Source organism: Scomber scombrus, chromosome 15, assembly GCF_963691925.1.
Source record: "Scomber scombrus chromosome 15, fScoSco1.1, whole genome shotgun sequence".
Classification (NCBI taxonomy): Eukaryota; Metazoa; Chordata; class Actinopteri; order Scombriformes; family Scombridae; genus Scomber; species Scomber scombrus.
The window spans coordinates 7,671,185-7,698,076 of NC_084984.1; the positions used below are offsets into that span (position 1 = coordinate 7,671,185).

At 39.6% G+C, this 26,892-nt stretch overlaps 2 protein-coding genes across 6 annotated transcripts; both read right to left on the minus strand.

Moving 5' to 3' along the window:
• Positions 1-146: 146 nt before the first annotated feature.
• zgc:162472 (uncharacterized protein LOC553495 homolog) lies at positions 147-15,503 on the minus strand. 4 transcript variants are annotated; one of them, XM_062434768.1, is made up of 27 exons: positions 15,411-15,503; positions 14,142-14,344; positions 13,378-14,041; positions 13,151-13,254; positions 12,938-13,003; positions 11,965-12,168; positions 11,015-11,148; positions 10,807-10,901; positions 10,641-10,695; positions 9,820-9,954; positions 9,456-9,695; positions 8,625-8,679; positions 8,101-8,494; positions 7,784-7,918; positions 7,448-7,484; positions 7,231-7,344; positions 4,730-7,124; positions 4,437-4,573; positions 4,138-4,322; positions 3,902-3,983; positions 3,670-3,817; positions 3,440-3,578; positions 2,787-2,820; positions 2,585-2,689; positions 2,208-2,496; positions 1,420-1,744; positions 147-1,296 (listed from the first exon to the last, which is right to left on the minus strand). In XM_062434768.1, the coding sequence occupies exons 2-27, from the start codon at positions 14,336-14,338 to the stop codon at positions 1,183-1,185; spliced, it is 6,582 nt and encodes a 2,193-aa protein (XP_062290752.1). In that variant the 5' UTR covers positions 14,339-14,344; positions 15,411-15,503; the 3' UTR covers positions 147-1,182. The 4 variants fall into 4 exon arrangements, with proteins under 4 accessions (XP_062290752.1, XP_062290753.1, XP_062290754.1 ...); XM_062434769.1 differs by having other exon boundaries at positions 3,440-3,575; positions 4,437-4,576; XM_062434770.1 differs by having other exon boundaries at positions 2,787-2,818; positions 3,456-3,578; positions 4,437-4,576.
• A 1,070-nt stretch (positions 15,504-16,573) lies between these two features.
• Positions 16,574-25,674, minus strand: dab2 (DAB adaptor protein 2). Of its 2 annotated transcripts, XM_062434720.1 has the most exons (15): positions 25,346-25,674; positions 22,438-22,704; positions 22,191-22,330; positions 21,683-21,781; positions 21,464-21,595; positions 21,255-21,338; positions 20,643-20,669; positions 20,503-20,553; positions 20,332-20,394; positions 18,904-19,527; positions 18,196-18,322; positions 17,441-18,094; positions 17,174-17,340; positions 16,990-17,076; positions 16,574-16,895 (listed from the first exon to the last, which is right to left on the minus strand). In XM_062434720.1, exons 2-14 carry the CDS (start codon positions 22,574-22,576, stop codon positions 17,008-17,010), a joined length of 2,376 nt encoding a protein of 791 aa, XP_062290704.1. In that variant the 5' UTR covers positions 22,577-22,704; positions 25,346-25,674; the 3' UTR covers positions 16,574-16,895; positions 16,990-17,007. The 2 variants fall into 2 exon arrangements, with proteins under 2 accessions (XP_062290704.1, XP_062290705.1); XM_062434721.1 differs by lacking the exon at positions 18,904-19,527 and having other exon boundaries at positions 25,346-25,661.
• Positions 25,675-26,892: the final 1,218 nt, after the last annotated feature.

Below are 26,892 nucleotides of genomic sequence, written 5' to 3' on the forward strand. Positions count from 1 at the left end.
CATCACACACAATGTATGCCTCAATATACAGTGATTCACAATGATACTATATAACATCTACTGTAATACAGTATCTGACAAAATAAACATGTCTTGTAAGAATAAAGAAGAGGCAGTTACCCTGAAATGTAATGTTTAATGACCAATTATAATGAGATTCATTTATTTTACTCAAATGAAACAATAATGGCATTACTTGAGTTACTTCCTGGATCTTATAAATCTTAAATTAGATAGAAAACACATGAATTACTTCCAAAATTCCCTTAGTCATTACTGAGCGAGTGAGGTTGACGCAGTATGATAATCACAGTACACATCAAAGCAATTTAATCCAGCCACCTTGCAACAAAAAGGCTTACCGTCACTGAAAAGCTTATACAGTATACTTATACAAGCCCATTTCTGAGGTCATGATTTGTGGTACTATGAATAGCTGAAGTGCATTATTGCATGGTGTAATTATTAGTCTCCTTATCAAGGAATTAAATTCCTATTGAGATGCACACGTAGGTCATAAATACAGAACTTGAATACATCGGTGGTGCTGTCAACATTCAATGCAGTTTGTCATGACGTGCTTTTCGTCAATGCCAACCATACATTTTAGTGCTGTATCAGTTCTCTAAATGAAAAGCCAATTTTAAGACATCCTTTAAATAAAATTAGTTTTAGATTGGAACAGATTATAAACAAGGGGCATTATGAGGGGCAATACATTTAAATGCAGTACTGTACATGTCAAGTAATCCGTGTTCAAATAAGACAAATATGAAAAAAAGAAGAACAAAAAAAACATGTAGCTTTTGTACAATATTCACATTTTTACATGTACTTGATAAAAAACAGGGCATTTGAGGCTTGAGCAATGAACTGTAAAAGAGCTGTCAACTCATTCAGTAAAATTAGTGAGTTTAATGTATACAATACTATATTAATTATTTGAACTAATGGCTGTTTAAAAAGGCATTTGAGCAAATTGAAACTATACATGTACATATACAAGTGCAGGTGAAATTGAAAACATGTCTGTCAGTCTACTTAACTTAGCTTCACTGCAAAACAGTCTTTTAGTCATAAATTAACCTTTAACAGAGATAATTTAACACAACAAAATAAAAATAAAATAAAAAGGTAAGCCGGTCGGTAGGTTCCTCTTCTCACACTGTCTCTCAATGGCTTTTATCCCTCTTCCACTTCTGTAAAAATGTCACTTAAGAAGTACTGAGACACACTTGTGGGCTCCTCATATATTGAGCTGCTCTCCACACAGTCGCTTTGCTGGGAAACTGAAACCTATAAAGCAGAAGAAGAAGAAAGGATCAGAGGTATTTTTCTCCATGAAGGCATGAAAAAAAATGCACTGAATTCAGACAACCGCCCCCAAATCCCTCTCTGTGGCATCTGTACCCTCCTTACCTCAGCTACACACTGAGAGGTGCTAGGAATGCTAGGAGGTGAGTCTGAGTGTAGTCGGCTGTGCTCAGCAGTCTGTTCCACCTCTGTGTTTGTAGGTGATGTGGTAGAGGACGGTGAGCAGGGTTCTTCTGGCATTTGTGTCGGAGTGGTAGTTGGAATGATATCTCGGGATGTTGAGGCTACAGGTGGTGGGGTCGACCGTGGTCTTGCTACATGTTGAGGTTTAACCTTAGGTCCCTTGGAAGCTACTTTGCCTCGTCGAGGAGTGTTTGAAGGGGCGGCGGTGTCCGGCTCAGAGAGGAAGCAGAGGAAGCCTTTTGGTTTTCTGAAAAACACAAAAGAATTAAACACTGTTACAATAAACATATCAGCATGATTCAAGAAAATCAAGGACATGTATCTGCTTTCAACAAAGCATATAAAGGTTTTATTTGATTGTTTTCAACTGATTGATAAGTCCATATCCACAAAATTAATTGGCAGCTATTTTGATGATTGATTCATCATTTTGAGTCATTTTTAAGAAAAATGTCTAAATTCTCTGGTTCCAGCTTCTATTATTTTGTTTCTTTAGTCTTGTATTGCAGTAAACTGAGTATCTTTGGGTTGTGGACTGACAAAACAAAACATCTGAGGTTGTCTTCTTGTGCTCGGGGAAACAGTTATCAACATTTTTCACCATTTTCTGGCTTCTTATGAAGGACCTAACAACTAATCGAAAAAAATAATTAACAGCTTAATAGCAAATGAAAATAATTTTTATTTGCAGACTTATTGTTTTTCCTCACCTTGTCCGACTACTAGTCCCTCTTGCTTGTGCTCCTGAGCTGCTATCCTCAGGGGTTTTTCCAACTGTCTCCTTTTCCGTGTCTACATGATCACTGTTTCCTTTCTGTGGTTCGGTGACAACCTCCTCGCTTGCTTTAGCATCAAAGGCTTCTGGCTGCACAGAAGGTCCAGGAACCTCCGAGTCTTGGATGGTGTTTTCTTGGATGGGGATCAGCTCTGCTTCTTTGGCAGCGGAGGTCTTACTAGCATGTTTTGTCCTTGTAGTGCTCGGCTTAACCTGCAGTTTGGCTGGTTCAAAAAGAGATGGGCACATGATAAAAATGAGTCCAATTTGCTGAGAGTGCATGTAATGAGTGTGTATTTGTTTTTTGTGTACCTCTTCTTCCAGTGCCTGTTAGTCTCTGCTTCGTAGCAGGAGTGTTTGTCTCCTCACTTTTCTCTACAGTATTTGATAACTTGGTTGGCTGGACTCTAGTACTTTCTGTTACATTAACACACACAATCAACATTAAGACATTAGTAATACAATATTAACCACCATGGATAAGCATTAATAGAGAAACATGCAGTTTTGTTACCTTGTGGATCCACTGGATTCTCCTTTGTTGAGCTCTGATGGGGGACAAAAAGAAACATTCTATCATATTGTGTCAAACCTTATTTATATAGCACTTTTCATATAAGTTGAATGCAATTTTTTTTATTTTTTTTTAAAGGGACTGATAAACACAGGTTGGTAAATAGGAATTGGGAGACTAATGCACCACCAACATACGAGTAAAGTACCAAATTAGAACAAGGTGACTTGTAAAATGTATATAAGATAAATGAATAAACAATAAAAGATAATAATTGGTTAGAAATAAAAAGATTTAAGAAAACCTGCATTAAAATACTTAATTGAGCAAAACAAGAATAAAAGATAATAATTGGTTAGAAATAAAAAGATTTACATTTTTAAACAGTAAAATATAAGTAAAATAAAAATAAAATATAAATAATAAGACATAAGTCTAAATAAAATGATAAATTCTACATATAAATTACAAAAAACAATAAAATAAAATATAAATAATAAGACATAAGTCTAAATAAAATGATAAAATTCTACATATAAATTACAAAAAACTATAAAATATTAATAAAAATTAAACTTAGTATTAAGATCCATAAAACAAAATTAAAGACAGCATAAAACCCAGTTATATGATCTTGTTGTAATTTCACTTACTGTAAATGCAGATGACTCTGGCCCAGTATCTTTTACACTAATGAGGCCTGTCTCACCAGTAGGCTCCGAGGACACAGGCTCAAGGACTTTAGAGAGAGCCACATGTCCCTCCGCTGCTGCACTCTCTCCAGGACCACTGCTGAGGGGTGAGTACGGTTGCACAATCAGACACGGAGCAAACTCGGCTACATGCCTGCCTGGATGACTAGCTGATAAAGGCGGGTACTAACCTCTGTGGCTGCATTGATGCATCTGTTACGGGGAGATAAGGAAGTGGCTCAGACGTGCTGTCCACCACCTCCCCTGAGGAGCAGACTGGGATCTCAGTCAGAGAGAGAATAAAAAAGGGTTCATCTGGATCTGAGGGCAACGACAACACTGAGAGGGAGAGCAAGAGAGTTTTAGCCAAAAATCAGAGTGCATATACTGTTTGTAGTAGTCGATAATTTATGATTGACTTACTCTCTGGCAAAATTGTGATACTCTCGGATACTTGTGAACTTTCGGCCTTTGCAGTACTTGATGTCGATGCATCCTGGGATTGCTAAGAGAGTCAGACACAAACATTTGATGGTTAAATCCTTTAATGTGGAAAAGGTTCTTGATGCTTAACCTATGCTTAACAGGACATAAAAATACTATAATCAGATATGCAGTGCTCACTTCCTACTTCTTCACATACTGATTACTTTTCTTACCAGGGTAGAATTCTCTGGTGCTTTTGTCACGCAGCCTGAGGCCACCCCAGCATCATTTGGAGGGGACTCTTTGTTACTTAGTTGTTCAATAGCTCCCTCTACTGGTTCCTGGATATCAGGTTTAGGTTCAGTGACAGATCCGTGTGAACCAGAAGCATTAACACCTTCTGAGTGAGTGCAAGAATCTATGGAAAAGAGGAAGCATCACAGTAATCGGGAAAAGCACTGCAGGGTCATATATGAAGTATTCTTTCAGGTAAGGAAAGTTTCATTAAAAAAAAAGAAAAGAGGTGTCAAACCTGTTTCTGCTTGTGTTGTGTTCTGTGGTTGTTGGGGTTGTTGAGATCGACTGCTGCTGCTTCCCAGGTTAGGTTTGGGTTTAATAAGCCTGCCTCTACGAGCTTGAGGGGATTTTATTGGTGATTGAGTATCATCGCTGCTATAAGTGTGGAAAGAAACAATTATGTTAAAACTTCTTTTAAAAAACCAAAGCTTTGCAAAATGAGAGCAGTGTTTATATTCTCTTACACCTTTCTGTAGTGCAACAACTAAATGTCGACACAGAATCAGTAAAATATGACTAATCCCTTACCTTTTGGGGGCTTGAGATTTGTCGTTCGTTGTCAGATTAGCTTCAGTGGTCTCAGAAACGTGTTGGACAGAATCTTGACTTTTTATCTCTGAATGTTGCTGCTGAGCGGTTTCTTTCGGATCTGGTGTGGACTGTACATTAGCCGGGAGTATAGATTTAATTTTTGGCTCTGCTGAACCATCTTTTGAAGCCTCCACCTTGTTGTGACTTGAAGTGCTGTCCCCTGTGGATTCCCCTTCAACTGTTGGTTTTGCGCTGCTTTTATCTGCGGCGGTCGGGTCTGTCAATATAGACCGACTCTCAGCAACTGAAGATGTTGCCACGATGATAGTATCAGAGGAGCTACCCGTATCATTTGTACTATTTAATGACTTTTCTGAGTGTGGGGATGTCAAGTGCTTCTCATCTTTCTCTATGGATTCCAGTTTAGCTTGTCCACTCGTATTGGCCACAGGCTGTTGTTCTGAGGTTACATTTGAAGAGTGCTGTGTTGAGAATGTACCGATTTCCTTTGGCTGTGATTTTGGATGTGTTGCTCTGGTGGATATTCCTAAATTGGTTTTGGCCTTTGCTAAACGTCGCCTTCTTTGAGATAAATTTTGCTCTGAGCCCTCTGAGCTTGAGTCCAGTTGAAGGCCAACATTTGTGTTTTTCTCCTCAGTTGAAGATAATTCCTGTGTGGGTTCATGAGTAGAGCCTAATTCCAATGATGGTACCACAACTGAAGCACTACTTTGAGGTTTTTCAGGAGATGTGGTGCTGCAGGTTGGTTGTGGCTCCACTTCTGCTACTTTATTGTGTGAGGATTCAGGCTCTGATGTCAGGCTGGAGGTTTTCTCCACAATCTCCATGAGTTCAACGGGCTCCTTTGTGGTTTGAGGTTTGGACCTTGCAATTCTCGATGTCTGTGGCAGGTTTGGTTTGACCTTTGTTAATCGACTTCTCTTATTCTGACAGGTAGGCGCAACTTCACTTTCTTCTTTCTGACTGACAGGTAACTCTTCCACAGGTGTATCACATGCTGCAGGATTGCCACTGCCTTCATCTCCTCGTTTAACTTGTGATTCTGTAATTGCTGGTTTAGATGTCGCTGGATTATTAGGACTAGTGGCTGTTGTTTCAGCATGAGATGTCAGTTTTTCATCTTTGGATTCAGATCTTGATCCTATGCTTCTGGTGGCCTGTTCACAACTTGGTTCACACTGTGCTTCTGGATCACTCTGACCCAATGTTGCTGCACCTGAGTCTACCCAATCAACTGTCTTTATCCCCTCAATTGAAGACGGTTCCTCTGTGGGTTTAAGAGTAGAGCCTGAATCCAAGGATGGTAACGAAACTGAAGTGCTTGGATTTTCAGGGCAGGTGGTGCAAGTTGGTTGTGATTCTACCTCTGCTGTTGTTTTGTCAGTGGATTCAAGGTTTGAAGAGGAGCTGGTATCTTTCTCTGGAGGGTCTTCTGTTGTTTGAGGTTTAGACCGTACAGTTCTTGACGTCTGTGGTAGTTTGGGTTTGGGCTTGACTTTCTTGAATCGACTCTTCCTGGTCTGATTATCAGATGCACCTTCACTCTCTTCTTTCTGGCAGACGGGTAACTCTTCTGCAGGTGCGACGGAAGCAGCATCACCATCGCTGCTTTCTTGAACTGTAGCTGAATCAATGGTAGACCTTTGTTCGACTTGTGATTCTGTGACTGCTGTTTCAGATGCTGCTGGGATGTTAAAGACACTTTCAATTATACCAGCGTGAGATGTCAGTTTTTCATCTGCGGACGTTGTGTCTCTAGTGGCTGGTTCTAAGATGGGTTCAAACTGGGCCCCAGAAAAGGTATGACTCTGGTTTTCAGAGGAAATGTCATCTTTTATCGATACTGGACGAGACTCTGATAACCTAAAGGTTGTTTCTTCAGCAGCTGGTTGAATCTCAGTGGGTTGAGAAAGGTCAGGAGCAACCGTTTGGCTCTTTTCAGCGGTCCCTTGTGTCGATGCATCTGGTTGAGATTTTGACAGTGCAGTCCTTGAGGCTCGGCCAAGGTTAGGTTTTGGTTTCACCTTGGATAAGCGTCCTCTCCTGGTCTGTGGGGAATCTTTATTTGAAATCTCTGAACCTGAATGTAATTGAGGGGTTGAGTCCGTATCAGAAACTGTCTTCTGCTCGCTACTCGTCTGATCACTGCTTTTAATAATGGTTTCTTCACCAGTCGGAGATAAAAGCTCCTTGTCTGTTGCACTATTTTGAGGCTCCACAGTGGCAACAGTCTCTGATGTTTCTGTAACTCTGTGACCAGTAGCTGCAGACACAGAAGGAGTGGCGCTGGTTTCCTCTTGTGCAACTGCCATTGCTGCAATCTCTTCTTCTATGAGTTGACTGGTTTCATCTACATCGACTGACGTTATTACTGCAATTAACGAAAAAAGATACAGTTTAAACTTAATTTAAAATCATCTCAAACAATCTAAAGCCAAATCCAATGTAATAAATATTGTGGCTTCTGTGTCACTAACCAGTTATATGATCTTGTGTGGTTGTTTGATTCGATGCTGACTGAGAGAGATGAGTCAGGTTGCCGATGGTCAACAGGGTTTGAGCAGCCTCATTGTAGCTGGCATCCTCAGATACTACACAGAAATCCCCCCCCCCCAAAAAAAATTAATATTTCTGTACTATGTAAAACATATACATTTTTCACTGGGAGCTACTTGTTATAAATCCTCAACATACCTTCTGTGTGTTCTGAAGAAAGGAAGTCTATAACATCCTGCAAAGGAAACACATATACTGTAAGTTTCATTTAAAGCTTCTCTCAGACTTGAATTGTAAAAGGATGTTGTATGTAGAAAATATGAATTAAAGTAGCCCCAGTTACACTTGTGTCATTTTCTTCCCACTTATGAGTCACTTGACAACACCTTACCACAAGATGGCTGTCAAAATATGAATTTGTCGATAGATCAGGTATTTTAGATTTGATTTCAGAAATTATAATAAAATGAAAAGTGTAACTGGGGTTAATAATGTACTTTCATTGGGACTACATTTTAGGCACGGGACACTTACAACCAGCAGGTCCAACTGATGCTCACAGGGTTCAGCTGTCCCTGTCTCATTTTGTGCCCGCTCACATGAGGCATCAGGGCACAGGGCATCTTGCGAGATGCCCAACACATCAGGCATATTGGCCAAGATATCAAGCTAAGTGTGAAATGGGGGGAAGGAGCCAGAGTGGAGGGTATGAATTATGGAATGTAAAACCATGCACAAAAGAAAAACTAATGCAAAAAAATGTTTGTTGTAAGAAAAATGTAAAAAAAAATGTAAAAAATTATGTTTGGAATGTATCTGTGCAAGACCTGATGACAAGTTGATTAACATACCTCCTCCATAGTTTCTTCCACCTCTATAATTTCAGGTTGTGGGGATTTCAGGAAGTCAGGCACAAACGCAGGGGCACTGCTGTCCTTAGCGGAGCTGCATACAGGCCATGGGTCATCCACCTCCTTTATCTCTGTCTGATTTCCATCCTCCTCATCACTGTAATCTGACTGAGAAGCCCTGAGAGTCACTAATTTGGGCCTTTTGGACTCTTGGGCTGGTTTTGGCTTTGATAGTCTCGTCCTCTTAGCTGCGCATTTGGCTTTAGGCTTGGCATCAGAAGCAGCAGCGGCAGTCCTCGCTGGAGATGCAGGAGTGGTTTCAGATGCAGATGAATGTCCTTCTTCCTTGGCAAGGTAATTTAAGTGCTTGGTTGGTTTGGGCACTCTCCCATACCTACAAAACAAACACAGATAAATCACTGAAAATATGCAATTATATTATATATTATATTGTGATTTCTTTGGGAATTGGGAATGTTTCTGGTTGCAATGTCAGAGTGTGAGCCATGATGACATTATTGTACCTGGTAGGTTTCGGAGGTTGAACTTCCTCAACATCTTCAGGCATGCCGGCCTCATCTGATCATGAAAAAAACAAAACTTTAAGCTGCAGCAAGCACGCATGCAAAACCTGATATGATATTGAAGAAAAAAAAATAGGCATGAGGTGCCAGAGTCAGATTTAAATTGCAGTAGCGTTCGATGTATTTTTTGTAAATTATATATCTTTCAAATGGTGTTTTTAAGCTAAATGCTCAGCATTAGTTTGTTATATGAAATATCTTCATACTGTGTGTATTTTAAACTTAGCTCCTTGCTATGTTATTGTACTTTTGTCTGAGCCAGTGATAAGACAAATAATAGTTGTGTAGATATCTATGTCTCTTTAATGTGTTGATCTGACAAGCCATTAAAAGACAGTGTTGTTTACTCTTTAATGTGATAGCAATGTTACAATGTTACTCGTCACACCTGTGTGCTGTCGTTCTGACATACATGGTTGTGAAGAAATGCTTTTCCTCCGCTAGTTGAACTCTTCACCCTTGTTTCTATCTGAGGGTTGTTCACTGACTTTTAAGGTTAACACCAGATATTTTCAGATCCTATACAACTTGTCAGAGAGACAAAAGGTAAGTGCTTGGTGTTATGTATTCTCTTTCCCTCTCTCAGAAATATGATGTATTGTATTCTGATTATATTATTTGATTACATTATTTCATAACCTGACAATGGTCCCTTTGTGTGTTTATTGAGTGAGCATGCACACATACTCATAGTATTGAAAATCTACCATGTTTTGTAACATCAAGATTTTCATACATAAACTAAATGCACTATAATAAACCTGTTTTTACCTTGTTCATTGCTTTTTTCACCAGTTTGTTTGTTCTTGTCATTTGTTTCCTCAGTTGATGCATCCTTTTCATTCTTTCTTTTGCGTTTCCTCTTAGGCTTAGAAACAGGGGCTCCTCCCTCATTACAGAGGTCCTCATTCTCCTTCTCTCCTTCCTCCTCCTCCTCAAAGTCAGGAAGTTCACCCTCCTCTTCCTCATCTTCCTCCTCCACATCACTCAGCTTCCTTGTAGCTTTTTTGCCTGTTGAAGGAAAGAGAACACAGACAACAGTTGTTAAATCTTTAACCCTGAATATTTAAGTTATAAAGCAATAACACACAACTCACTGAGTACTGCACTTGTTAAAAAGTGTGTACAGCATTACCCTTTGTCTTTCTCTTGCGCTTCTTTGGGGAAATTTTATCAGAGAGTGACTTGAGTTTCTTCCTGCTTTTCCGAACTTCCAAAATCTTCTCCAGCAGCTTAGAAAAATACTCTATGTCCAGTTTACGCCTTTCTCCTGCAAAACAATCAGTCAATGTAAATCAGCAGTAAATGTTTGATTGAGATTGTATTAGGAAATCATTTAAAAGTACATATCAGGCGGGGAGTTCCAGTCCTCTGAAATGATGCCAATGCGGAAGGAACTTAAAACTGCATTCTATCAAAAGGCCACCAGGGGGCGACCGTTTTGGTGTCAAAAGGACTTCCGTCTCTATACAAGTCAATGGAGAATTCACCAACTTCTCACTTGATTTCTAACCTCAGTAAACGTTTTCAAAATGTGTTTATGGTCTCAATCGCTAGTTTAAAGCCTTCTTCAATGCAGTATGATGTTCATTTGTGAAATTTTGGCCTCCCTGATTTTAAATTTGACGATAAAGCAGGGTATGCATTAGGGCGTGGTTACGTCGTGATTGACAGGTTGATTGGTTCAAAGGTTCAGGAGGGCGCTTCATGCCCCTCCTGATCCCCATATAAGTAGAATCTGTGGGGGGTTTTTCCCGGCATGCATTGGAAATTTTCAAGATGGCTCTGCCCAGATCCGAAACTATTCGCTTCCAAGCAGCAGTCCACAAACCAATGGGTGACGTCACGGATGTTACGTCCATTTTATATACAGTCTATGGTACATACTCAAGAAGCTAAACTGAACCTTATAAGCTTCACAGTGATCAAACTGACAACAGACAACTAAACACTTACTGAAAGCTTTGTCAATCCTCCATGTGTTCTCTCGCTCTTCTTTTTTGAATTTGTTCTGAAAGTTTAAATCGATGCAATTAACCCAAACACACATTTTATTGAGTATTTGATGCCTCTTCATTATCATGTTCTATAAATACATTATATATCTGTGTTAATCACTGACCTTTATCTCTGATCGTGGTCTGTGAGGAAATAGTTGACAGATCATGGAGAAGTCTGTGCCCACCATGCTAATTGCCAGGAAGAACATGTCTGTTTCTGATGGAAAACAACAAAAAATACGACGTTAAAAGCCAACATGAACAAAATATTAGCACAAAATTAGTTATTTTGAAATGTTATAATTCATTATCCATATCAGTTCAACCAACCTTCACTGGACCAGGGCTTTGAATAGGTCGCCTTTCTGAAGCTTGAGTATGTTGTAGTGGAACCACGCTCAAAGATGGGATCTCGACCCTGTGCTGGGTTTGGCCCTTTCGCACGCATGACTTCCACAGTCAAGCTGAGACACAGGTTGACAGGATATGATTAAAAAAATCCCCTACAGACATGTTTTAGGACAAACTGAAATACTCCCTTTTCCCCACAAAATGGTTCAACAAACTATCTTCAAATTATTAAAAGCACATCTACAGCTCCTCCCTCATTGAAAACATTCAGAATCTATTAATATGCAAATATGTTTCATTTCAAATTTTAGCAGGGCACAAGATGTCTCCTGCATCACTGAGAAATCCTTTGTCACTGTATGTGTGCTCCAAGTTTCCAATTTCCAAATCATATTTGTGTAAGCTGCATGTTGGGCCATGATAGGCTTCCAAACTAACAAGTGCCAACTCTGCACACACATCATTCTGCACAGTGAAGAACAAACATGGAAGTGAAGGAACAATAAGCAGAACACATATTTGAGTGTGTGTGTGTGTGTGTGTGTGTGTGTGTGTGTGTGTGTGTGTGTGTGTGTGTGTGTGTGTGTGTGTGTGTGTGTGTGTGTGTGTGTGTGTGTGTGTGTGTGTGTTTGTGTAAGAGTGGGGGGGAAGCATTTAGCCCTCATTGTGTATCTTAAGTTGGCTATAACATACTTAAATGGCCAGTTTACAACATGTTTTTAAATGCTTAAGTCTGTATTGTGACCCATAATTTCCATTGTTAACAGGAAAGCATGTTCTAGATGTATGTGTAGACATTATTTGTCACTTCCTATCAAGATGAAAAACTAGTGAATTTAAAATGTTTTCAACATTTTGCCTACAATAATAAAATGAGAAGTAAATACATATGGAGTAATGTATTTCATGACCTACAGACGTCCACTGACCTCTCCTCATCAATGATCAGTGAGCCGTCCTCTGCTACTTTGACCTGTGGAACCATAATCGATTCATCCTGCTCTTCATCTTCGTCTCCCTCTCCCTCTCCCTCTGCCGCGGCTGCTGCTGGCGCCTCCTCTTCTTCTTCCACCTCCTCCCTCGGGCTTGCAATTTTGAGGGGGACTTCAGGTTCCTGTGCTCGCTCTGGTGACCTGTGACGATTACATTGAAAATGTCAGGAAAAAGAAGGAAGGTTTTTATACAAGCGATCTGTTCATCTTAATATGTTAACATGTTAACTATTATTTTGTCGAGAGGAGGATGCAAAGCTTTCCCAGTGCTCTCTACCTCAGATGAGCAGCAAACTAAATACACCTTAACGTAAGACTTTTGACAGCTCAGTGTTACTGCTATTCACTGAACAAATACGTTATTGTTATTTTTATTTAATAGTACTCTTTACTTAATATATGGTTTATGGATTTTACTTTGAAGAAATCAGGATTTTCCCCATAAATTTGTAAGAATCATTCGATTTAGCATAACAATTAAACAACACAAATTTTCTCCAATATTCCTTGTTATAGTTTCCTAAATATTTTTGGCCATCTTACCTTCATTGGCCTTAATTGTGGATACTCGTGAAGCTCATTACCTATATAGACTTAATTTTAAGCTGTATTTTTCTTTTATGTTTTTAAAGCGTGTTTCAGTCGTGGGCTTTTGCAGCTCTTAAAAAATATGGTTTAGTCTTATGTTGAAATGGCTTCAACTTTCAGACAGTGTTAAACTGATTTCCATGAGAACAACTTGTATTTAAAAAAAAAAAAAAAAAAAACATAAAACACCAAATACAAAGACATGCATTAGTATAAAGATGAAGCAAATGAATTAAGCAATATTGTATAGTACTGTTCCTAAATTAAAAGAGACACCAATAAAACTATAAAGGATTCAAACCGATTGATAGGATTAACTTACTCTTCTCTTTGTGGTGAAGGTGGGACAACAGTCTCATTCTCCTGTACCGAGTCTTCTAAACTAGATCTGCAAAAATAGCAAATTGCAGCCACATTACGTCAAGGAACCACAAAAACCTTGTTCAGATCCAAAATAATCATAAATAAAATGTTATTAGTAGAGGTAAGGATTATGTGTTACACAAGCTTGACAAACTGCAGAACAGGCACTTACGTCATGGGGTTAGACATTGGTAGATAACGGATAAGGTCCCTCATGGTCATTTTGGCAGGATCTAAAGTATATTCCTTTGCGCGTGCCTTGTTTTTCTTGAGTTTCTGCAACATCAAATAAGGAAGGTTTATTTTAATGAAGCAAGAAGTTTTAGTAAATGTCCAACAGTTTAAAAACTTATAAAGTAAAGAAAATGAGAATAAAAATGCTAACTATTCTGAGCTCACCTTTTCTTTGTGCATCTCTTGTTTGAGCAGTTCTCTGAGCTTACGGGCCTTTTCCAGCCTCTGTATGTCTGATGGGTCATTCAGGAGTCTACTCAAGGAGAACCCCGGCGGTGACGGGGAAAGTCTGTTCTTAGACGACACGAGAGTCCTAGCTTTCTCTGATAATTCAGTAGCTTCTCTGTCTGGAAGCGAGGGAGGAACTTTATCTGGTAGTCTAAGGGGAACTTCTTTAACTTGACCGTCTGACGTGCTGTCGGACAGTTTGCTACTACCTACTGACAGATGGGTTTGTTCTTGCAAGTCCTCAGCTGAAGGAGCAGTAGAAGGTCCTGGACTGTCAGAGGAGTCAAGGGAGGGTTTAGGCTGCACTTTAGGCTGCTTGCTGTCTTCCGAAGGCCTCCGCCGCCTTGGAGACCGGAGACCCTCGGGGGCTCTAGTCCCAGTTTGTCTTGATGTTGTTGGCTTGTCAAGGTCTGAACCAGGGACCTCAACAGTAGCTGTTTTTGTAGCAGGTGTTTCTGAGGCTGCCTTGGCAGGGGACTTTGGCGTCCGAGCAAGAGCGGAGGGGCGGCCAGGGGCCACTTTGGGCTTGACAGAAAAACGCTTCCTTCTCTGGACTGCAGCTGAGGAGCTGGCACCTTCCCCATTTTGGTCGTTACCATCCCTAAACAAAAGTAAGAATGGTTATTTTTGTTAGCAAAGTATAGATTGTCATTTTGTTCACACCTTAAAAACAACAACACATTTTAGAAGCCGTCTCTCACCCTGGGGCTGTAGGTTTTTCTGATGGAGTTGCAGCTGACGTGCTGTCTGTCACAGCAGAAGCAGTAACGTTCTCACCGGCATCTTTAGGGGTCTCACTGGCCTCCTGATTTACTGAAGGGGCTTCCTGAGATGTTGCCGCTGTTCTCCCTACTGCCACGACATTGGGCCGAATACTAAATCTTGACCGACGAAACATTGTGACCTGAAAGCAAGCAGTAAGTCACAGCTGCATCAGTAAAGCCAGTAAAACCTGACAACCAGTTGAACATTACTATGGAGATTTTGTTAACCTGAGTTGTGGTGGAAAACATGAAGGGTGAACACACTTAGATCTTTTTTACACCATCAATATTTTCTTACTTTTTCTTCAATAGGGATCCTTGCAGAACATTAAATACCATATTAGTGCAGCAACTAGCACCTTTTTCATTATGGAAAAATCTGTCTAGTGTAGTGAAAAATGTTGACCAATATATCCAAGATCCCAAGACTAAACCTATAATGTCTGGTTTTGCCCCAGCCAACAATCCATAACCCAATAATATTCTGTCTACTACCATAAAGGACTTGTTAAACCAGTAAATATCCACATTTAAGACGCTTGAACCAAATAATTTAGCACTTAATCTTAAAAAAATAGACTTAAAATGATTAATCGATTATCAAGTTAGTTTATAAATTATTTTCCTGGGGATGGACTAATCCTTGCAGCTCTATACTTGATAGGATAAATAAGAAAACATGCACAGATCAGGAGGATTGTGCATCATAATTCATGTTAAAGTCTGTTTTTACTCTATATGTTTATGTTATGCAGAACCATGAAGAAGTGTTTACGGCAGAAATGAAACAAAGCATGTCATCTTGCTATAAAATGAGCAATATAATGCATGCTTTTTTACGTAGCTTGACTGCAGTGCAAACCTCAGCTGTTCGTTTAAACCTACAGGACTAATGTCAGTGACGTTGACAGCCGAGCAGACGACCACTGTTTCAACCTGGATGTAAAAAAAAAAACTGCAAGGAAATACAACCAGACGCCTAACATGATAACAAACCTTATTTAAACAAGAAACAGGCAAACGTGTCAATAAGGGGTGAAACAAGTCCAAAAGTAAACAAAATTGAGCACGATAACACTAGTTTTATAGTAATGTTGAGAGTCTGAGTTGGTTCATCCCGTCCTGTGGATAATTTTGAGTAGATGAGACTTCCGCATTTATAATTTCACTACCGCAACAGATACTAGTGTCAGAATAAAAACATACCTGTTCAAAATGTGTGTCGTTTGCAGGGAGAAATAAGCTTTCATTAATCGAAGGCAGCAAGCGAGTAGCGGACCCATGCACCTACTAATCCGCCATGTTGTTCGTGACGCGATATTTTCGTGGGTGAAAGGGATTGTGGGAAATGTAGTCTGATCCACAAAGAGCTGGATTAGGCAAGGTCTAGGTTATCACTGAAATGTGGAGTAGAAAGAAGCAGAAAATGGGAAGTAAAGTACACATTCCTCAAAAGTATACCTAAGTACAGAGCTTGAGTAATTGTACTTTTTAAAAATACTTTCAGCCACTGGTAATAGACGTATATGTAGGCTGTTTTATTTAATAAATTATGAAATTATGTGTTTTTTCTTTCCTCAATTGACCGTTGCTTTCCTTTAATTCCCCTTTTGTTAACCTATGATTGAATGCAATTTTACTTAAGTAGACTCCTTTGAAAGTACTACAATTTTGAAATACTAGTAGTTTTATTTGAGTTTTTGGATTTTGTGCTGATTTATACTCATACTAAGGAATCAAATAATATAGTTTTAAATCATTATTAGATATGATGCATTGTCAATAATCAAACGCCCCTGTGATATAAGAAGTATTTAACTTTTTAATTTTAGCTCCACCTCAACAAACTACAAAACTGAATGTATAATTATCCAGAGAGGGGCAATTCTCCAATTCTTTAAAGAGTACTTGCTACTTATACTTAATATGTTTACTTCAGTTAAATTTAGACTGCATGACTTCTACTTGTAATGTACTCTTGATGTTAATAGACTACTTTTACTTAAGGGCTTCAATACTTCTTCCACTGCTGATAACTACACTTTGATTAAAGTGAATTAAAAGTTATTATGATTCAGCTTTTTGTTTGTACTCTCCAAACTGTACCCATTATTTTTATTTATTTGTTTAATAATATGATACTGTAACAATTAAAATTGAATTTCGTGCTAGATAGCAAACAATAAATAGTCTGAGTCCTATTGATCAGTACTGGAACATTTTTTAGAGTCGTACCAGAACATGTCACCAACTCTAACATTAACACCTCTCTGACATTTGATTTGAACCCCCACTACATGGCACACTGTTCATTCACAAACACAGTTTGAAACAATACCAAATAAAAACCAATGGGCTGATCAACACCATGCAGTGTTCATTTAATTATTTTATTTCTTTAATACAGACAGCATCAGCAGTGACCCTCTTTGGACGTGTCTTCTATCACAAGCATGTTTCTTTCCTCAGCAGATCATGACATAACATTTACTTCTTAGATCAGTGGTCTTCAGAAAAAGGGAACTACCAATCAGACAGAAAAAAAACATCAGAGGTGGAGGTGTAAAAGAATGGCGGGTCAAGGACAAGAGTTAGAAGAGTTCATCATTTGGATTGTCTAGCACACGTTGCAGCAGCTTGTCCCCAATGATGGTATTTGATCTCCATTTTCTCCATTTACTTCATTTTCAACTGTGAGGGCACAAGAGAAAACCATTGAAAGTCATCGTTATCCTGAATAGATGGAGTCAGTTAAGGAATAAGCAAATATGAACAGAATACTTACTTGTGGACAAGGTTGTGGTCAAGCAAAGGGATTTCCAAAAGGATCGCCAAAAGCAGCTGTTGAGCTCTGAGCAACGGGAGCACTCTGCTATTAGATTGAGGGAAAAAAAGGGGAAAATTACAAATGATAATCATTGCGGTTCTTGATAGGGTCCCAATATGATTCTACATGTGAATCTCTTTACCATAGCTACAGGCGGCGCTCCAAACAGATCAGAATTCGGGGTCCCAAATGCGTTATCGAACATGTCTTGATTGAGGCCTTGTCCTTGGGCTGGTGCTGAATTGTTTGTGATGGGAGCAGAAGAGAAGGCGACATCGAGAAGGCCAGGGTTCAAACTTGGGGCAGGAGCTGTTTTTAGGAAAATCCAAACAGACACATTACAATAGAAGACACAATTTGGCATGTACACAAACTTTTGACCTGTGGTGTCTTTCTGCAGTTGGTTTACCGTTAACAGTTGCTGACATTTGAGTGATATCAAAGTCATCATGATCGGCAACATCCTGAACCAGGCCTACTTTATTGGAGAAGTACTGATCAAATGCCCCCGCTTCGTTGCCGCTGGGAACCGGAGCAGAGTTGGAACCTTGCTCCCCTTTCCTCGCTGGGATGGCAGGTGGTTTGGCAATCTGGAAGTCCTTGAACATGTCCTTTCCAATCTTCTTCTCTTTATCTCCAAGGGGATCCAAAGCTGTGAAGGCACTGTTCTCTACCTTTGGAGGGGCATCCTTTGCAGGTGGCCGAGGAGGAGGGCGTGACGGACCTTGCTGGTCACCCATTGCAGCAAACGGGCCAGACTGGAAAGGATTGGTTGAGGCGGGCTGACCCCAACCTGGAGCAGGTGGCCCGGTTGGCGAAGTCGGGCCCCACTGGAGGTGGGGTGGGGACATAGGTGGGGCACCAAACTGAGGTGGCATTTGCTGGCCCCAGGCTGTGGGTGGTATGGGTAGACCTCCAAAGGCAGATGGCTGCGGGTAGGCGGGCCTAAGACCTGGAGCTGTCATTCCTGGCATGTGGTACATTGATGGTGCAGCAGCGGGGGCTCCCCACATGCCTGCTGCAGGGATACCGGTGGTGGCTGGAGGACCTAACTGAAGATTGCCTGAATATGACAAAAAATATCAAAATTTAAAAAGAAATATAAAAACTTAAAAAACATCTTAAGACTTGCATAAGAGACAATATTCCCCTATTGTGTATTACCCAGAGCAGCTATGGAGGAGGGAACAGAGCTGGCAGGTGTATTGTTGAAAAGGTCAGCTGGAACAGATGACCCCTCAGGACCAGGAGCAGCAAACAGCTCTGCTCCAAACAGGTCACTTGCTGTAGACTATTTGCAGAAAATAAAACAAAAATATGAAGTACAGTGCAAACACGATGACCTAATTTTATACATAAACCACACAATACTTTTGAAATTATGATTAAGCCAACATTTAGGCCTACCAACAGCCATAAATGATTCACTATAATTATGTATTTCAGAGATAAATACTATTTACCTGGACAATATGCATGCTTTGCCACTTACCAGTGCTTTATTCACGGAAGCATGAACATCAGAAAATAGATTATGAGCAGAGATGACAGTGACAAGTGCACAGCAACACAGACAAAGTGAGATTTATACAAGGCAGTTAGAGAAGCATGTGACCACCAGTGCATGCATAAAGACTGAACCAACCCAAACAACAGGCTTTAACTGCAAGTATAAATTACAGGCCTTGTGTCTTATCTAAACCCAGTGCAACCTTTTCTAGCATACACTGTCAAGACGTCAGCGCATAACTCATAAATGCTCAGAAAGGGAGATGTTAGCAACCAATTAGGCTCTGGAAAATGTGCATAAAACCCATTTTCAGGCATCACACATGCAACACTACTGTGAGTCATCTAGCTACTGAATTTCACCTTTGCGCTCCTTCGACCTCGTCCAGCCTTAGAGCTCTGCGGAGGTGGGTTTATGACAACTGAATCCTTGCTATGAGTCACTTGGGGTTGTGGGTGAGGAGTTAGGCCATTAGAGACAGGGGCAGTTTTCAAAGGGGAATCAAAAAATGGGTTTTTGGTTGATAGAACTGCTCCAGAATCATTCCCGTCCATCATGGTTATTGTGTTGCCCTGAGATATTATGCCTCCTAGTGGCCACTGGCCGTTACTAAGAGCCAGGATCATTGTCTTACTTGATAACCCATTTATCTGCTGACTGAGGTGTTCAGAGTCTCCATTCAAACCACCATTAATAATTGTCTTATTGGTGTAGGCAGCAGTGCTGATTAGGTGATTGGTGGTGCTAAGGGGAATCTGTGAATTATCGGGTGCTAACCGAACGGGTGATTTAGAAAGGGGGTCATCTCTGAAAGGGTCACTGTCTGGTGTTGGAAAGTAGCCAAATGTTGAGGAAAAGGGATTCTCTGTTTGGGGAGATGCCCCAGGGTCAGGGGCACAGGAAGTTACAAAGGAGTTTCCCTTTATGCAATTTTGATTGCTGTCAACTTCAGCAGAAAAGTCCAGCAAGAGAATATCATTAGAGTCCTGGTTAACATGAGAGGGACAGTGGGAGAGAAAAAGAGATTTATAAATCAATTCTGCAGAAGGAGATCAACATATTTGTTAACAAAATGAAAAAATGAATCACATGGTGTGAAAGGACATGACTATTTAAAGCTGCTACCTGTAAAATATGTACTTCAAATATCAGTGCCATATTAAACTTGATGGTGAATCACAGTCCAGAGTCCCTCTTACAACTTGGAAAATGAATTTCTTACTTTAAGCAACACAGAGCGAGTTTAAAAAAGTCAAACAATCTTGACATGAAACTCAACAACAGTGATTTAAAACACTACTAGTACAAGACTCCAGGTGTCACCAAGTCGACATAAATCTCTTTCAAAGGTTCTACTTGTAGCAGCTTTAAAAAGGTTTGATGACAATGAGATTGGTAAGCAAGAAGCATAAACTCAATTCTTAAAAGATACATTTGATTCAAGTCTAAGTCTTATGTCTACAATTTAATGTATAGAGTGTGATCAAAACTAATAATTAAACCCAAAAATAGTGCTCTTTTTAGAATTGAGTTCACACACATGGAATGATTTGTGAAGGCTGACGTTATTCAGTGGAGCCATTTTGTTTCTTACAACCACAATATATCAGATCTGAGGGTCATATTTTTTAAACATGGTTTGGTACATGCTGTATACTGTAACTTGATTATGAAGATATATAATGTTAAATATAATACTGTATATACCCTGCGACACTTCGTCGACTAAATATAATTCAACAATGTGACCCAGATGAAGGGTACATTTTACACTTTGGAAACACACTTACATTCGGAGCCTGGATGTCTGGAGGGGTCGACATTGCTCCAAAAAGGTCAAGCTGCTCCACTGGCTGGATGTCAGAAAGAAACAGAAACTTACTGTACTTATGTAACTACTATGAATAAGTGATAGTTTACTTCATGTTAAGTTGCAAACACAACAGAGCAGTTATTCTTACTTGAGATGTTTTTACTCCACCGTCCACAGTTAACAAAGCATCGCCTCCATTCTGAAAACAAAATTGAAAAAACAGACGGCTAAAGAAAGGGTTACAGGGAAGAAACTATTTTAGGAAAACAAGCGCTTCCAAGTTCTTACCTCAACTACAGCGCTGCCATTTTCACCCTGTAAACAGAGGAAGGCTGAGTTATTTTCCTAATTTAGAAAGACGTGTGTCATTCCACATCATTTCAGTGGAATGTCTGAAGATGTGATTCATTGAAAGAACACAGAGAGGCAGTGTTGACACTCAGGAGGTACATAGACCCAGTCAGCCTGCCAAACAACCACACCAAATGCTTTTCATTTACTTTAAGAAAAAAATGACTCAGTGTCTAACTTTCGAAAAAAAACAACCCCACTTTTCCAGTTTGAAGTCACATGTTTTTGAGTAGGGCTGCAACTAAGAATTATTTTCATTAAATATTAATCTGTTGATTATTTTCTAAGCTAATTGATTGACATCCTAAAATGTGATCTTTTGTCCCATCCAACAGTCCATGACCAAAAAGACATTTAGTTTACTGTCAGAGAAGACAAAAAATATTGTGAAAATATTCACAGTTGAGAAGCTGGAACCAGAGATTTTGGAAATGTTCCTTTTTAAAAATGACTCCAAACAATTATTCAATTAGCAAAGTAGATGATGATTAATTTAATAGTTGGCAACTAATCAATTAATCGCTGTAGCTCTACTTCTGCACCAGTTACCTTCTGGGACGCCTCTGCTTCTTTCTTCCTCAAGTTGAAGATGACCTGGAAGAGATCTTTCAGATCAACGACCAGTGGCTCCGCCTGTATGGTGAAGAAAATACAGCACTTTAGTCTTTGTTGTTCATGCATTTTTATGGTATTTCCAGTTTGTCTGCTTGTGGCAGAGTGTGAATGTATGAACTTGTGTTTGTTTTTTTATGAGTTACCTGTTGTGCAGTCTTTATGGCAAAGAACTGATGCTGCCCTTCTGCTCCGCACACATATCCAAACGCCCTGTTATCTGTTACATCTCTGGCGATGAAGGAGATTTTATTCACCACGTGCTCATGTTCGATCACCTGAGTGACAAGGACAGTGTTTTTATTAGCAGAGACAAATACAATCTGATGCATGTTAAAGTAATGCACGGAAACAGAGAAACTCACTCCCGATTTCTCGTCAATGATCTTGATTCCCGACATGGAAATGTTCACCCAAATCCTCTGTTTGTGTTTGCCTTGAGACCGAGCAGCTACAGCCATACCCTGGAGTGAAATAAACAATACATACCGTTATATATTCCATATCTGTATTAGGTAAATAAAACACAACTAATTATTTAAAGCTAATGTCTGTTAAGTGTGTGCTCATCGTCGCCCCCTGTAGTCAGGACACTTTCAGTGCAAATATTGTGTACATGTGGAAGGCTGTCGATTTAATCAGACTTAAAAGCGCCTGTCAAGTCATGACACATAATTTTGAACTGCAGCTGACCTCTAACAGAAACAACTGTGCTTGATTGTGTGTTCTCAGTTCCCCCCACACATTTCTATTAATGAATTATTGCTTGAAAAACATTACAATACAGATACCATATTTAAAATGGTCATTCCCTTTATAAATATCTTTTATTTATGAAAAATAAAGTTAGAAGTCCACAGTCTGATGCTGCACCTTAAGTTTCATCATGGAGTCCTGACACATCTTGTCTCCTCTGGCCTCTGGAACATCATCAATGCCAATAAGCTTGGCCTTGTATCTCACACCGTCCCCTTGAAACCTGCCCAGCAGGTACTCATCTGTTTTCTCTAGTACTGTAAAAAAAAAAAAAAAAAAAAAAAAAAAAGATTTGTCCCATCATCGTTAAAATGGATAACCAATCAAATGTCTTGATCAAGGCATGATTGAGATCATTACTCACCTTTCTTCTTCTCTTTCTTGAATGGGACCTTGGATGTTATAGGGGAGGTGGGAGGAGTGTTGGGGGTCGAGACTGCAGATGGGGATGGGATGCTGGGGTCAGCAGGGACAGCCACGCTGTTCTCCACCTCTGCAGACATGGTGTGGAGTGAGCCTCACTGGACGAGTGGACAGTCAGGGGTAAAGCAGACGGCAGCTCCGTGTTCAGGGGCAGCGAGGGCAACCAAGCAGATGACTCTTAACACCCACACATGCTTTTCTGATTTGTCTGTTGAAGAAAAAGTGAAGTAGTGTGTGTGGGGGGGTGGGAGGCGAAAAGGAGAAGGAGATGAAAGGTTAATACGTACTCTTTCCTGTTGAGACTGCAAACTAGATATTGGACTGTAAAGGGCCACAAATAAAATTTAACATCCAGAAAGGTTTTTGTAACTAGCTGCTGAAATGATTTTTTTGTGCATCATAAACAATCATATTCCTTTTAACGAGCCACTGTAAACATTTACAGCCAGAGGAACACGGTTCAGAGAATGAAGACGCATATCAAGACATATGACCCATAAAAAACGTCATATCCTCGTGAGGACAAGAACGCAGAAAACACACTTTAACCTTGCTTTACACATGCTGTGTCAGGGGTTCAGTCCTATAAAAAAGTTAGGAATTAATTATCTTAAAGATAAAAAAGGTCCTGCTCACAGTCACCACTTTTCAAATCTACTGTTCTGCATTTGAACTTTATATTTTCAAGGATGTTGACTTAGGAGATATTGAAGAACAGAGCAGATCCATAAGGAAATTTTATAATCATGCTGTCACATCATGTGATTTGTCAGACAGACAATCATCCCATCCAAAATCAGACAGCCGTGCTAAGAGTGGCACAGAAGCAACACACTTGTCAGGGGTATCTGCATATGAACAATAGCATCATCATTAATTTCTCTGCCAACATAGTGGACATATTTCCTGAATACCTCTGCATTTACTGTGCAGGAGACACAAGGCAAAGAACAACACCAACTGCACAACTCCTCATCATTTCATTCTCCTAATTAATCAATCAATCAAAATAAAGCAGCAACAGGCACATCCCAAATCACAACAACCCAAACAAACAAGAAAAAGCCATTAAAAGTATCCTGCTCTGCACAACCAGAGTAATCCAACATAAATATTGCTCAGTGTGGGACATACATACCTTTAGGCCCAGTTCCACAGGCTACACTAGCTGGAATACGACTGTGAAGAGGTTGTGAGCACCATAGAAGAGACCAAAGGTTGAAAGCGGGCAAAGGTTGAGCAATTACCTGCGGTTAATCTTACGCTAGCAGAGCAAAATATCTCGTGATGCCCAGCAATGATTATTTACCCATAATCTTCTCACTCTCTAGCAGTCAGTAAAACACTTAATGTATTGATGATGTGGACTGAGGGTGAAATCCTAAATGCACCTGAGTCATTATGTAATTAATTCCATCGAAAGACATAAGAATATCAAAAACGTACAGAGTTATAGTTTATGATTAAATAATCAGGCTTCTGATTTGTTTTATTTGTAGAGGAAATGAGAGCTATACAGGATGAGATAACAGACGCGAGCTATCAGGTCACTGAGTGCATACTAGCTTTGTGCCAATGGTTACCTCTTCATGAATCACAGCTGACCATATCAGACTGTCAAAAGCAGGCTCTACAGAGATGTATACAAAGTAGCAGCTGCTAAATTGGACTTAAATCCACACATTCCTTATTGCTGAAATGATTTCAGTTGCATAACGCTGAGAGGATGAGGCTTGTATCACAAGAGCTACTGTGTAGCTGTAAAACAATAAAAAAAACGTAATTTCTTTCACCAGTATCAGTTTTGAAGTCAAGGACATAAGCAGGGCAAGATCTAGTATGTTTGGTTCCCCGTGGTGACATTTAAATTCCTCTAAGACACAGAAACACATGCTGTTTTTGGTTACTTTGTGAGGAAGCACAGAAAAACAAGACATAATCCTAAAGACTTGTTGATGATGCACCATTTAAACGAGCGTGACACATGATTGCACTTGTTCAGTGGTGTCAGAGTCCCACTAGATGGAGGAGAGGCTAATGAAAAAAGGGTGAAATGTCAGCTGTTCATTGCACATTTGTGTAAAAGGATTACATTTTAACAACTGACTCAAAAGGCAGTCACAGCTACCAGTCCAAATGATGGAAGAAGAAGAAATCATACAACTTTCTACAACCATCCACTAGTGTCACAACACAAATAAGATACAGAGCCACAGAGTACAAGCGCAAATTCATATTTGTCAGCAAAATAACTGCAGTGCAAGGGCAGAAATGTCACAATCCTGGGCCGTCAGGAAACGTAAACTACTGCACATCTGGAGGAAATCAGGGAATGACTCAGTCTGCAAGTGAATGAGATGGTGAAATACCACAGGCCCACTGTGAACACTGAGGGCATGCAAACACTTTCATACAAAAAGGTTTTGCACTAAAACCAGGATATCTGTGTGGATGGAAGATGTAGGATGTTAAAAACGTCTTTAAAGTCATCTATTATCAAGATTTTAAAAGATGTTATGTCAATTGGCTTGCAGCTAGAGGAGGCAGTAATCTGGAAAGAAAACTTACATAGTAGAAAAGTGAATTTAAGTGGTGTTATCCAAACAATTGAGGTAGAAAATGACCAAACAATGGGTCACAAATTAAACCAAACATTTAATTAACCTTCCAAAGTGATGTACCGCAACAGTTTATGGGGGAAAAACAATTGATTTGAAGTTTGTTTTAGACTGAAGAACAACTTTCTAGCACTTTTATATTGTGTCTGTTACAGGCTGACTCAAATAACACCGTTTTGGTACGACTACATGTACACCGTTAATTAATGCATAGATGGAAACATTACGTACCTGTGAGAAAGGGCGCAGAGAGATGTTGAAATCCTTGCTGTACAAACAGTGATTTTTTTGTTCCTGTGATGCCTCTGCGGCTCTGGCGCAAAATGAGTAGAAAAAAAATCAAACACAGCTTCGGGAAAACGAGCAGCAGTCAGATGTTTTCCGCTAAATGCCGTGGACAGAAAGGAGAGACTGCTGCAAACTCCCAGTTTAACCCTTCACTGACTGACGGACAGACCTAAGTGGCTGCAGATTTGTGCTGGGGAGAGGGGCGGTCCTCTTCACGTGGAGGAAAATAACACCAGCGGTCATCTGGCTCGCAACAGTAGGATGGAAGTGGGTCATGATGATAAACCGTACATTTGTTGGTCTTATGAGAAAGTAGATTTGGATACAATGTGTTGGTACTACACTTAATTAAAACACACAGGCTTTTTTAATGATCAGTGAAGCTACAGGTAGTCTTTTTATGTGGATTTTAGAAAGTGGTAGAATGTAACCAAGTTGCCTAAATGTACTTAAGTACACATTTGAGGTACTTTTACTTGACTTTTTTTCCATTTCATGTTTCTCCACTACATTTCAGAGGGAATTAGCCTATTCTACATATTAATCCACTACATTTATCTGCCACTTTTACACAAAATATTCTTAATATTCTAAAAATCTCTTATGCATTTTGTGTGAAAGGTTCTATATAAATAAAGAATACTATCATTATTATTAAAAAAACACATGATGCACTTATATAATATAATAGCATGCAGTACTATTACTATAAATATACCCAAAGTCTCTAAATTGGCTTTACATTGATATATTACATTATTAAAATGCTCTTACATGTATTTGTTAGTGCTAAAAACAAACAATGTAATATTGATAACACTCTAAAAGAAGGCAGTCTGCCTGCTGAGTATTTCTACTTGAAGTACATTTTGCTGATAATACTTAGGTTACATTTTGAATTCAGGACTTTTACTTCGAGTATTTGTAGATTACAGGATTTCTACTTTGCATAAGTAAAGGATCTGAATAATTCTTCTACCACTGCATTTGGACAAAATAGGCTATACTTCTGGCAAAATGACAGGTGTAAGAGAGTGACACAAAAGGTTTACAGTGTCCCTTATTATTAATCTCTAACCTCATCAATCACCCTTCAAGTAAGGAGCTGCCTCCAAACCTTCAAATACTGCCTTAAAAAAGTAAGAACCAGATTTATCATTAATTCAAAACAGTAACAGTTTTTGGGTTTATTACAAAAAATATGATACATGTAATTTGAAACATATTGTTTTCTATTGTTCCATTGTGTGACGATGACTGGCTCCTGCAGATGACATGACATGATATGAAGCAGTTAAGAATGGATTGTTCAGCATTTGAAGCAGATGTTGCCTCTACCACACGTAACTGGAAAACCATGAGTCAGTCCTACCTGTAGCTACTTTATGTACATTTAGCATCATATCATGAAATGTAGTATGTGAGAGAGAGAGAGCGAGAGAGAGAGAGAGAGAGAGAGAGAGAGGGGGGGGGGGGGGGGGAAGAGGAGC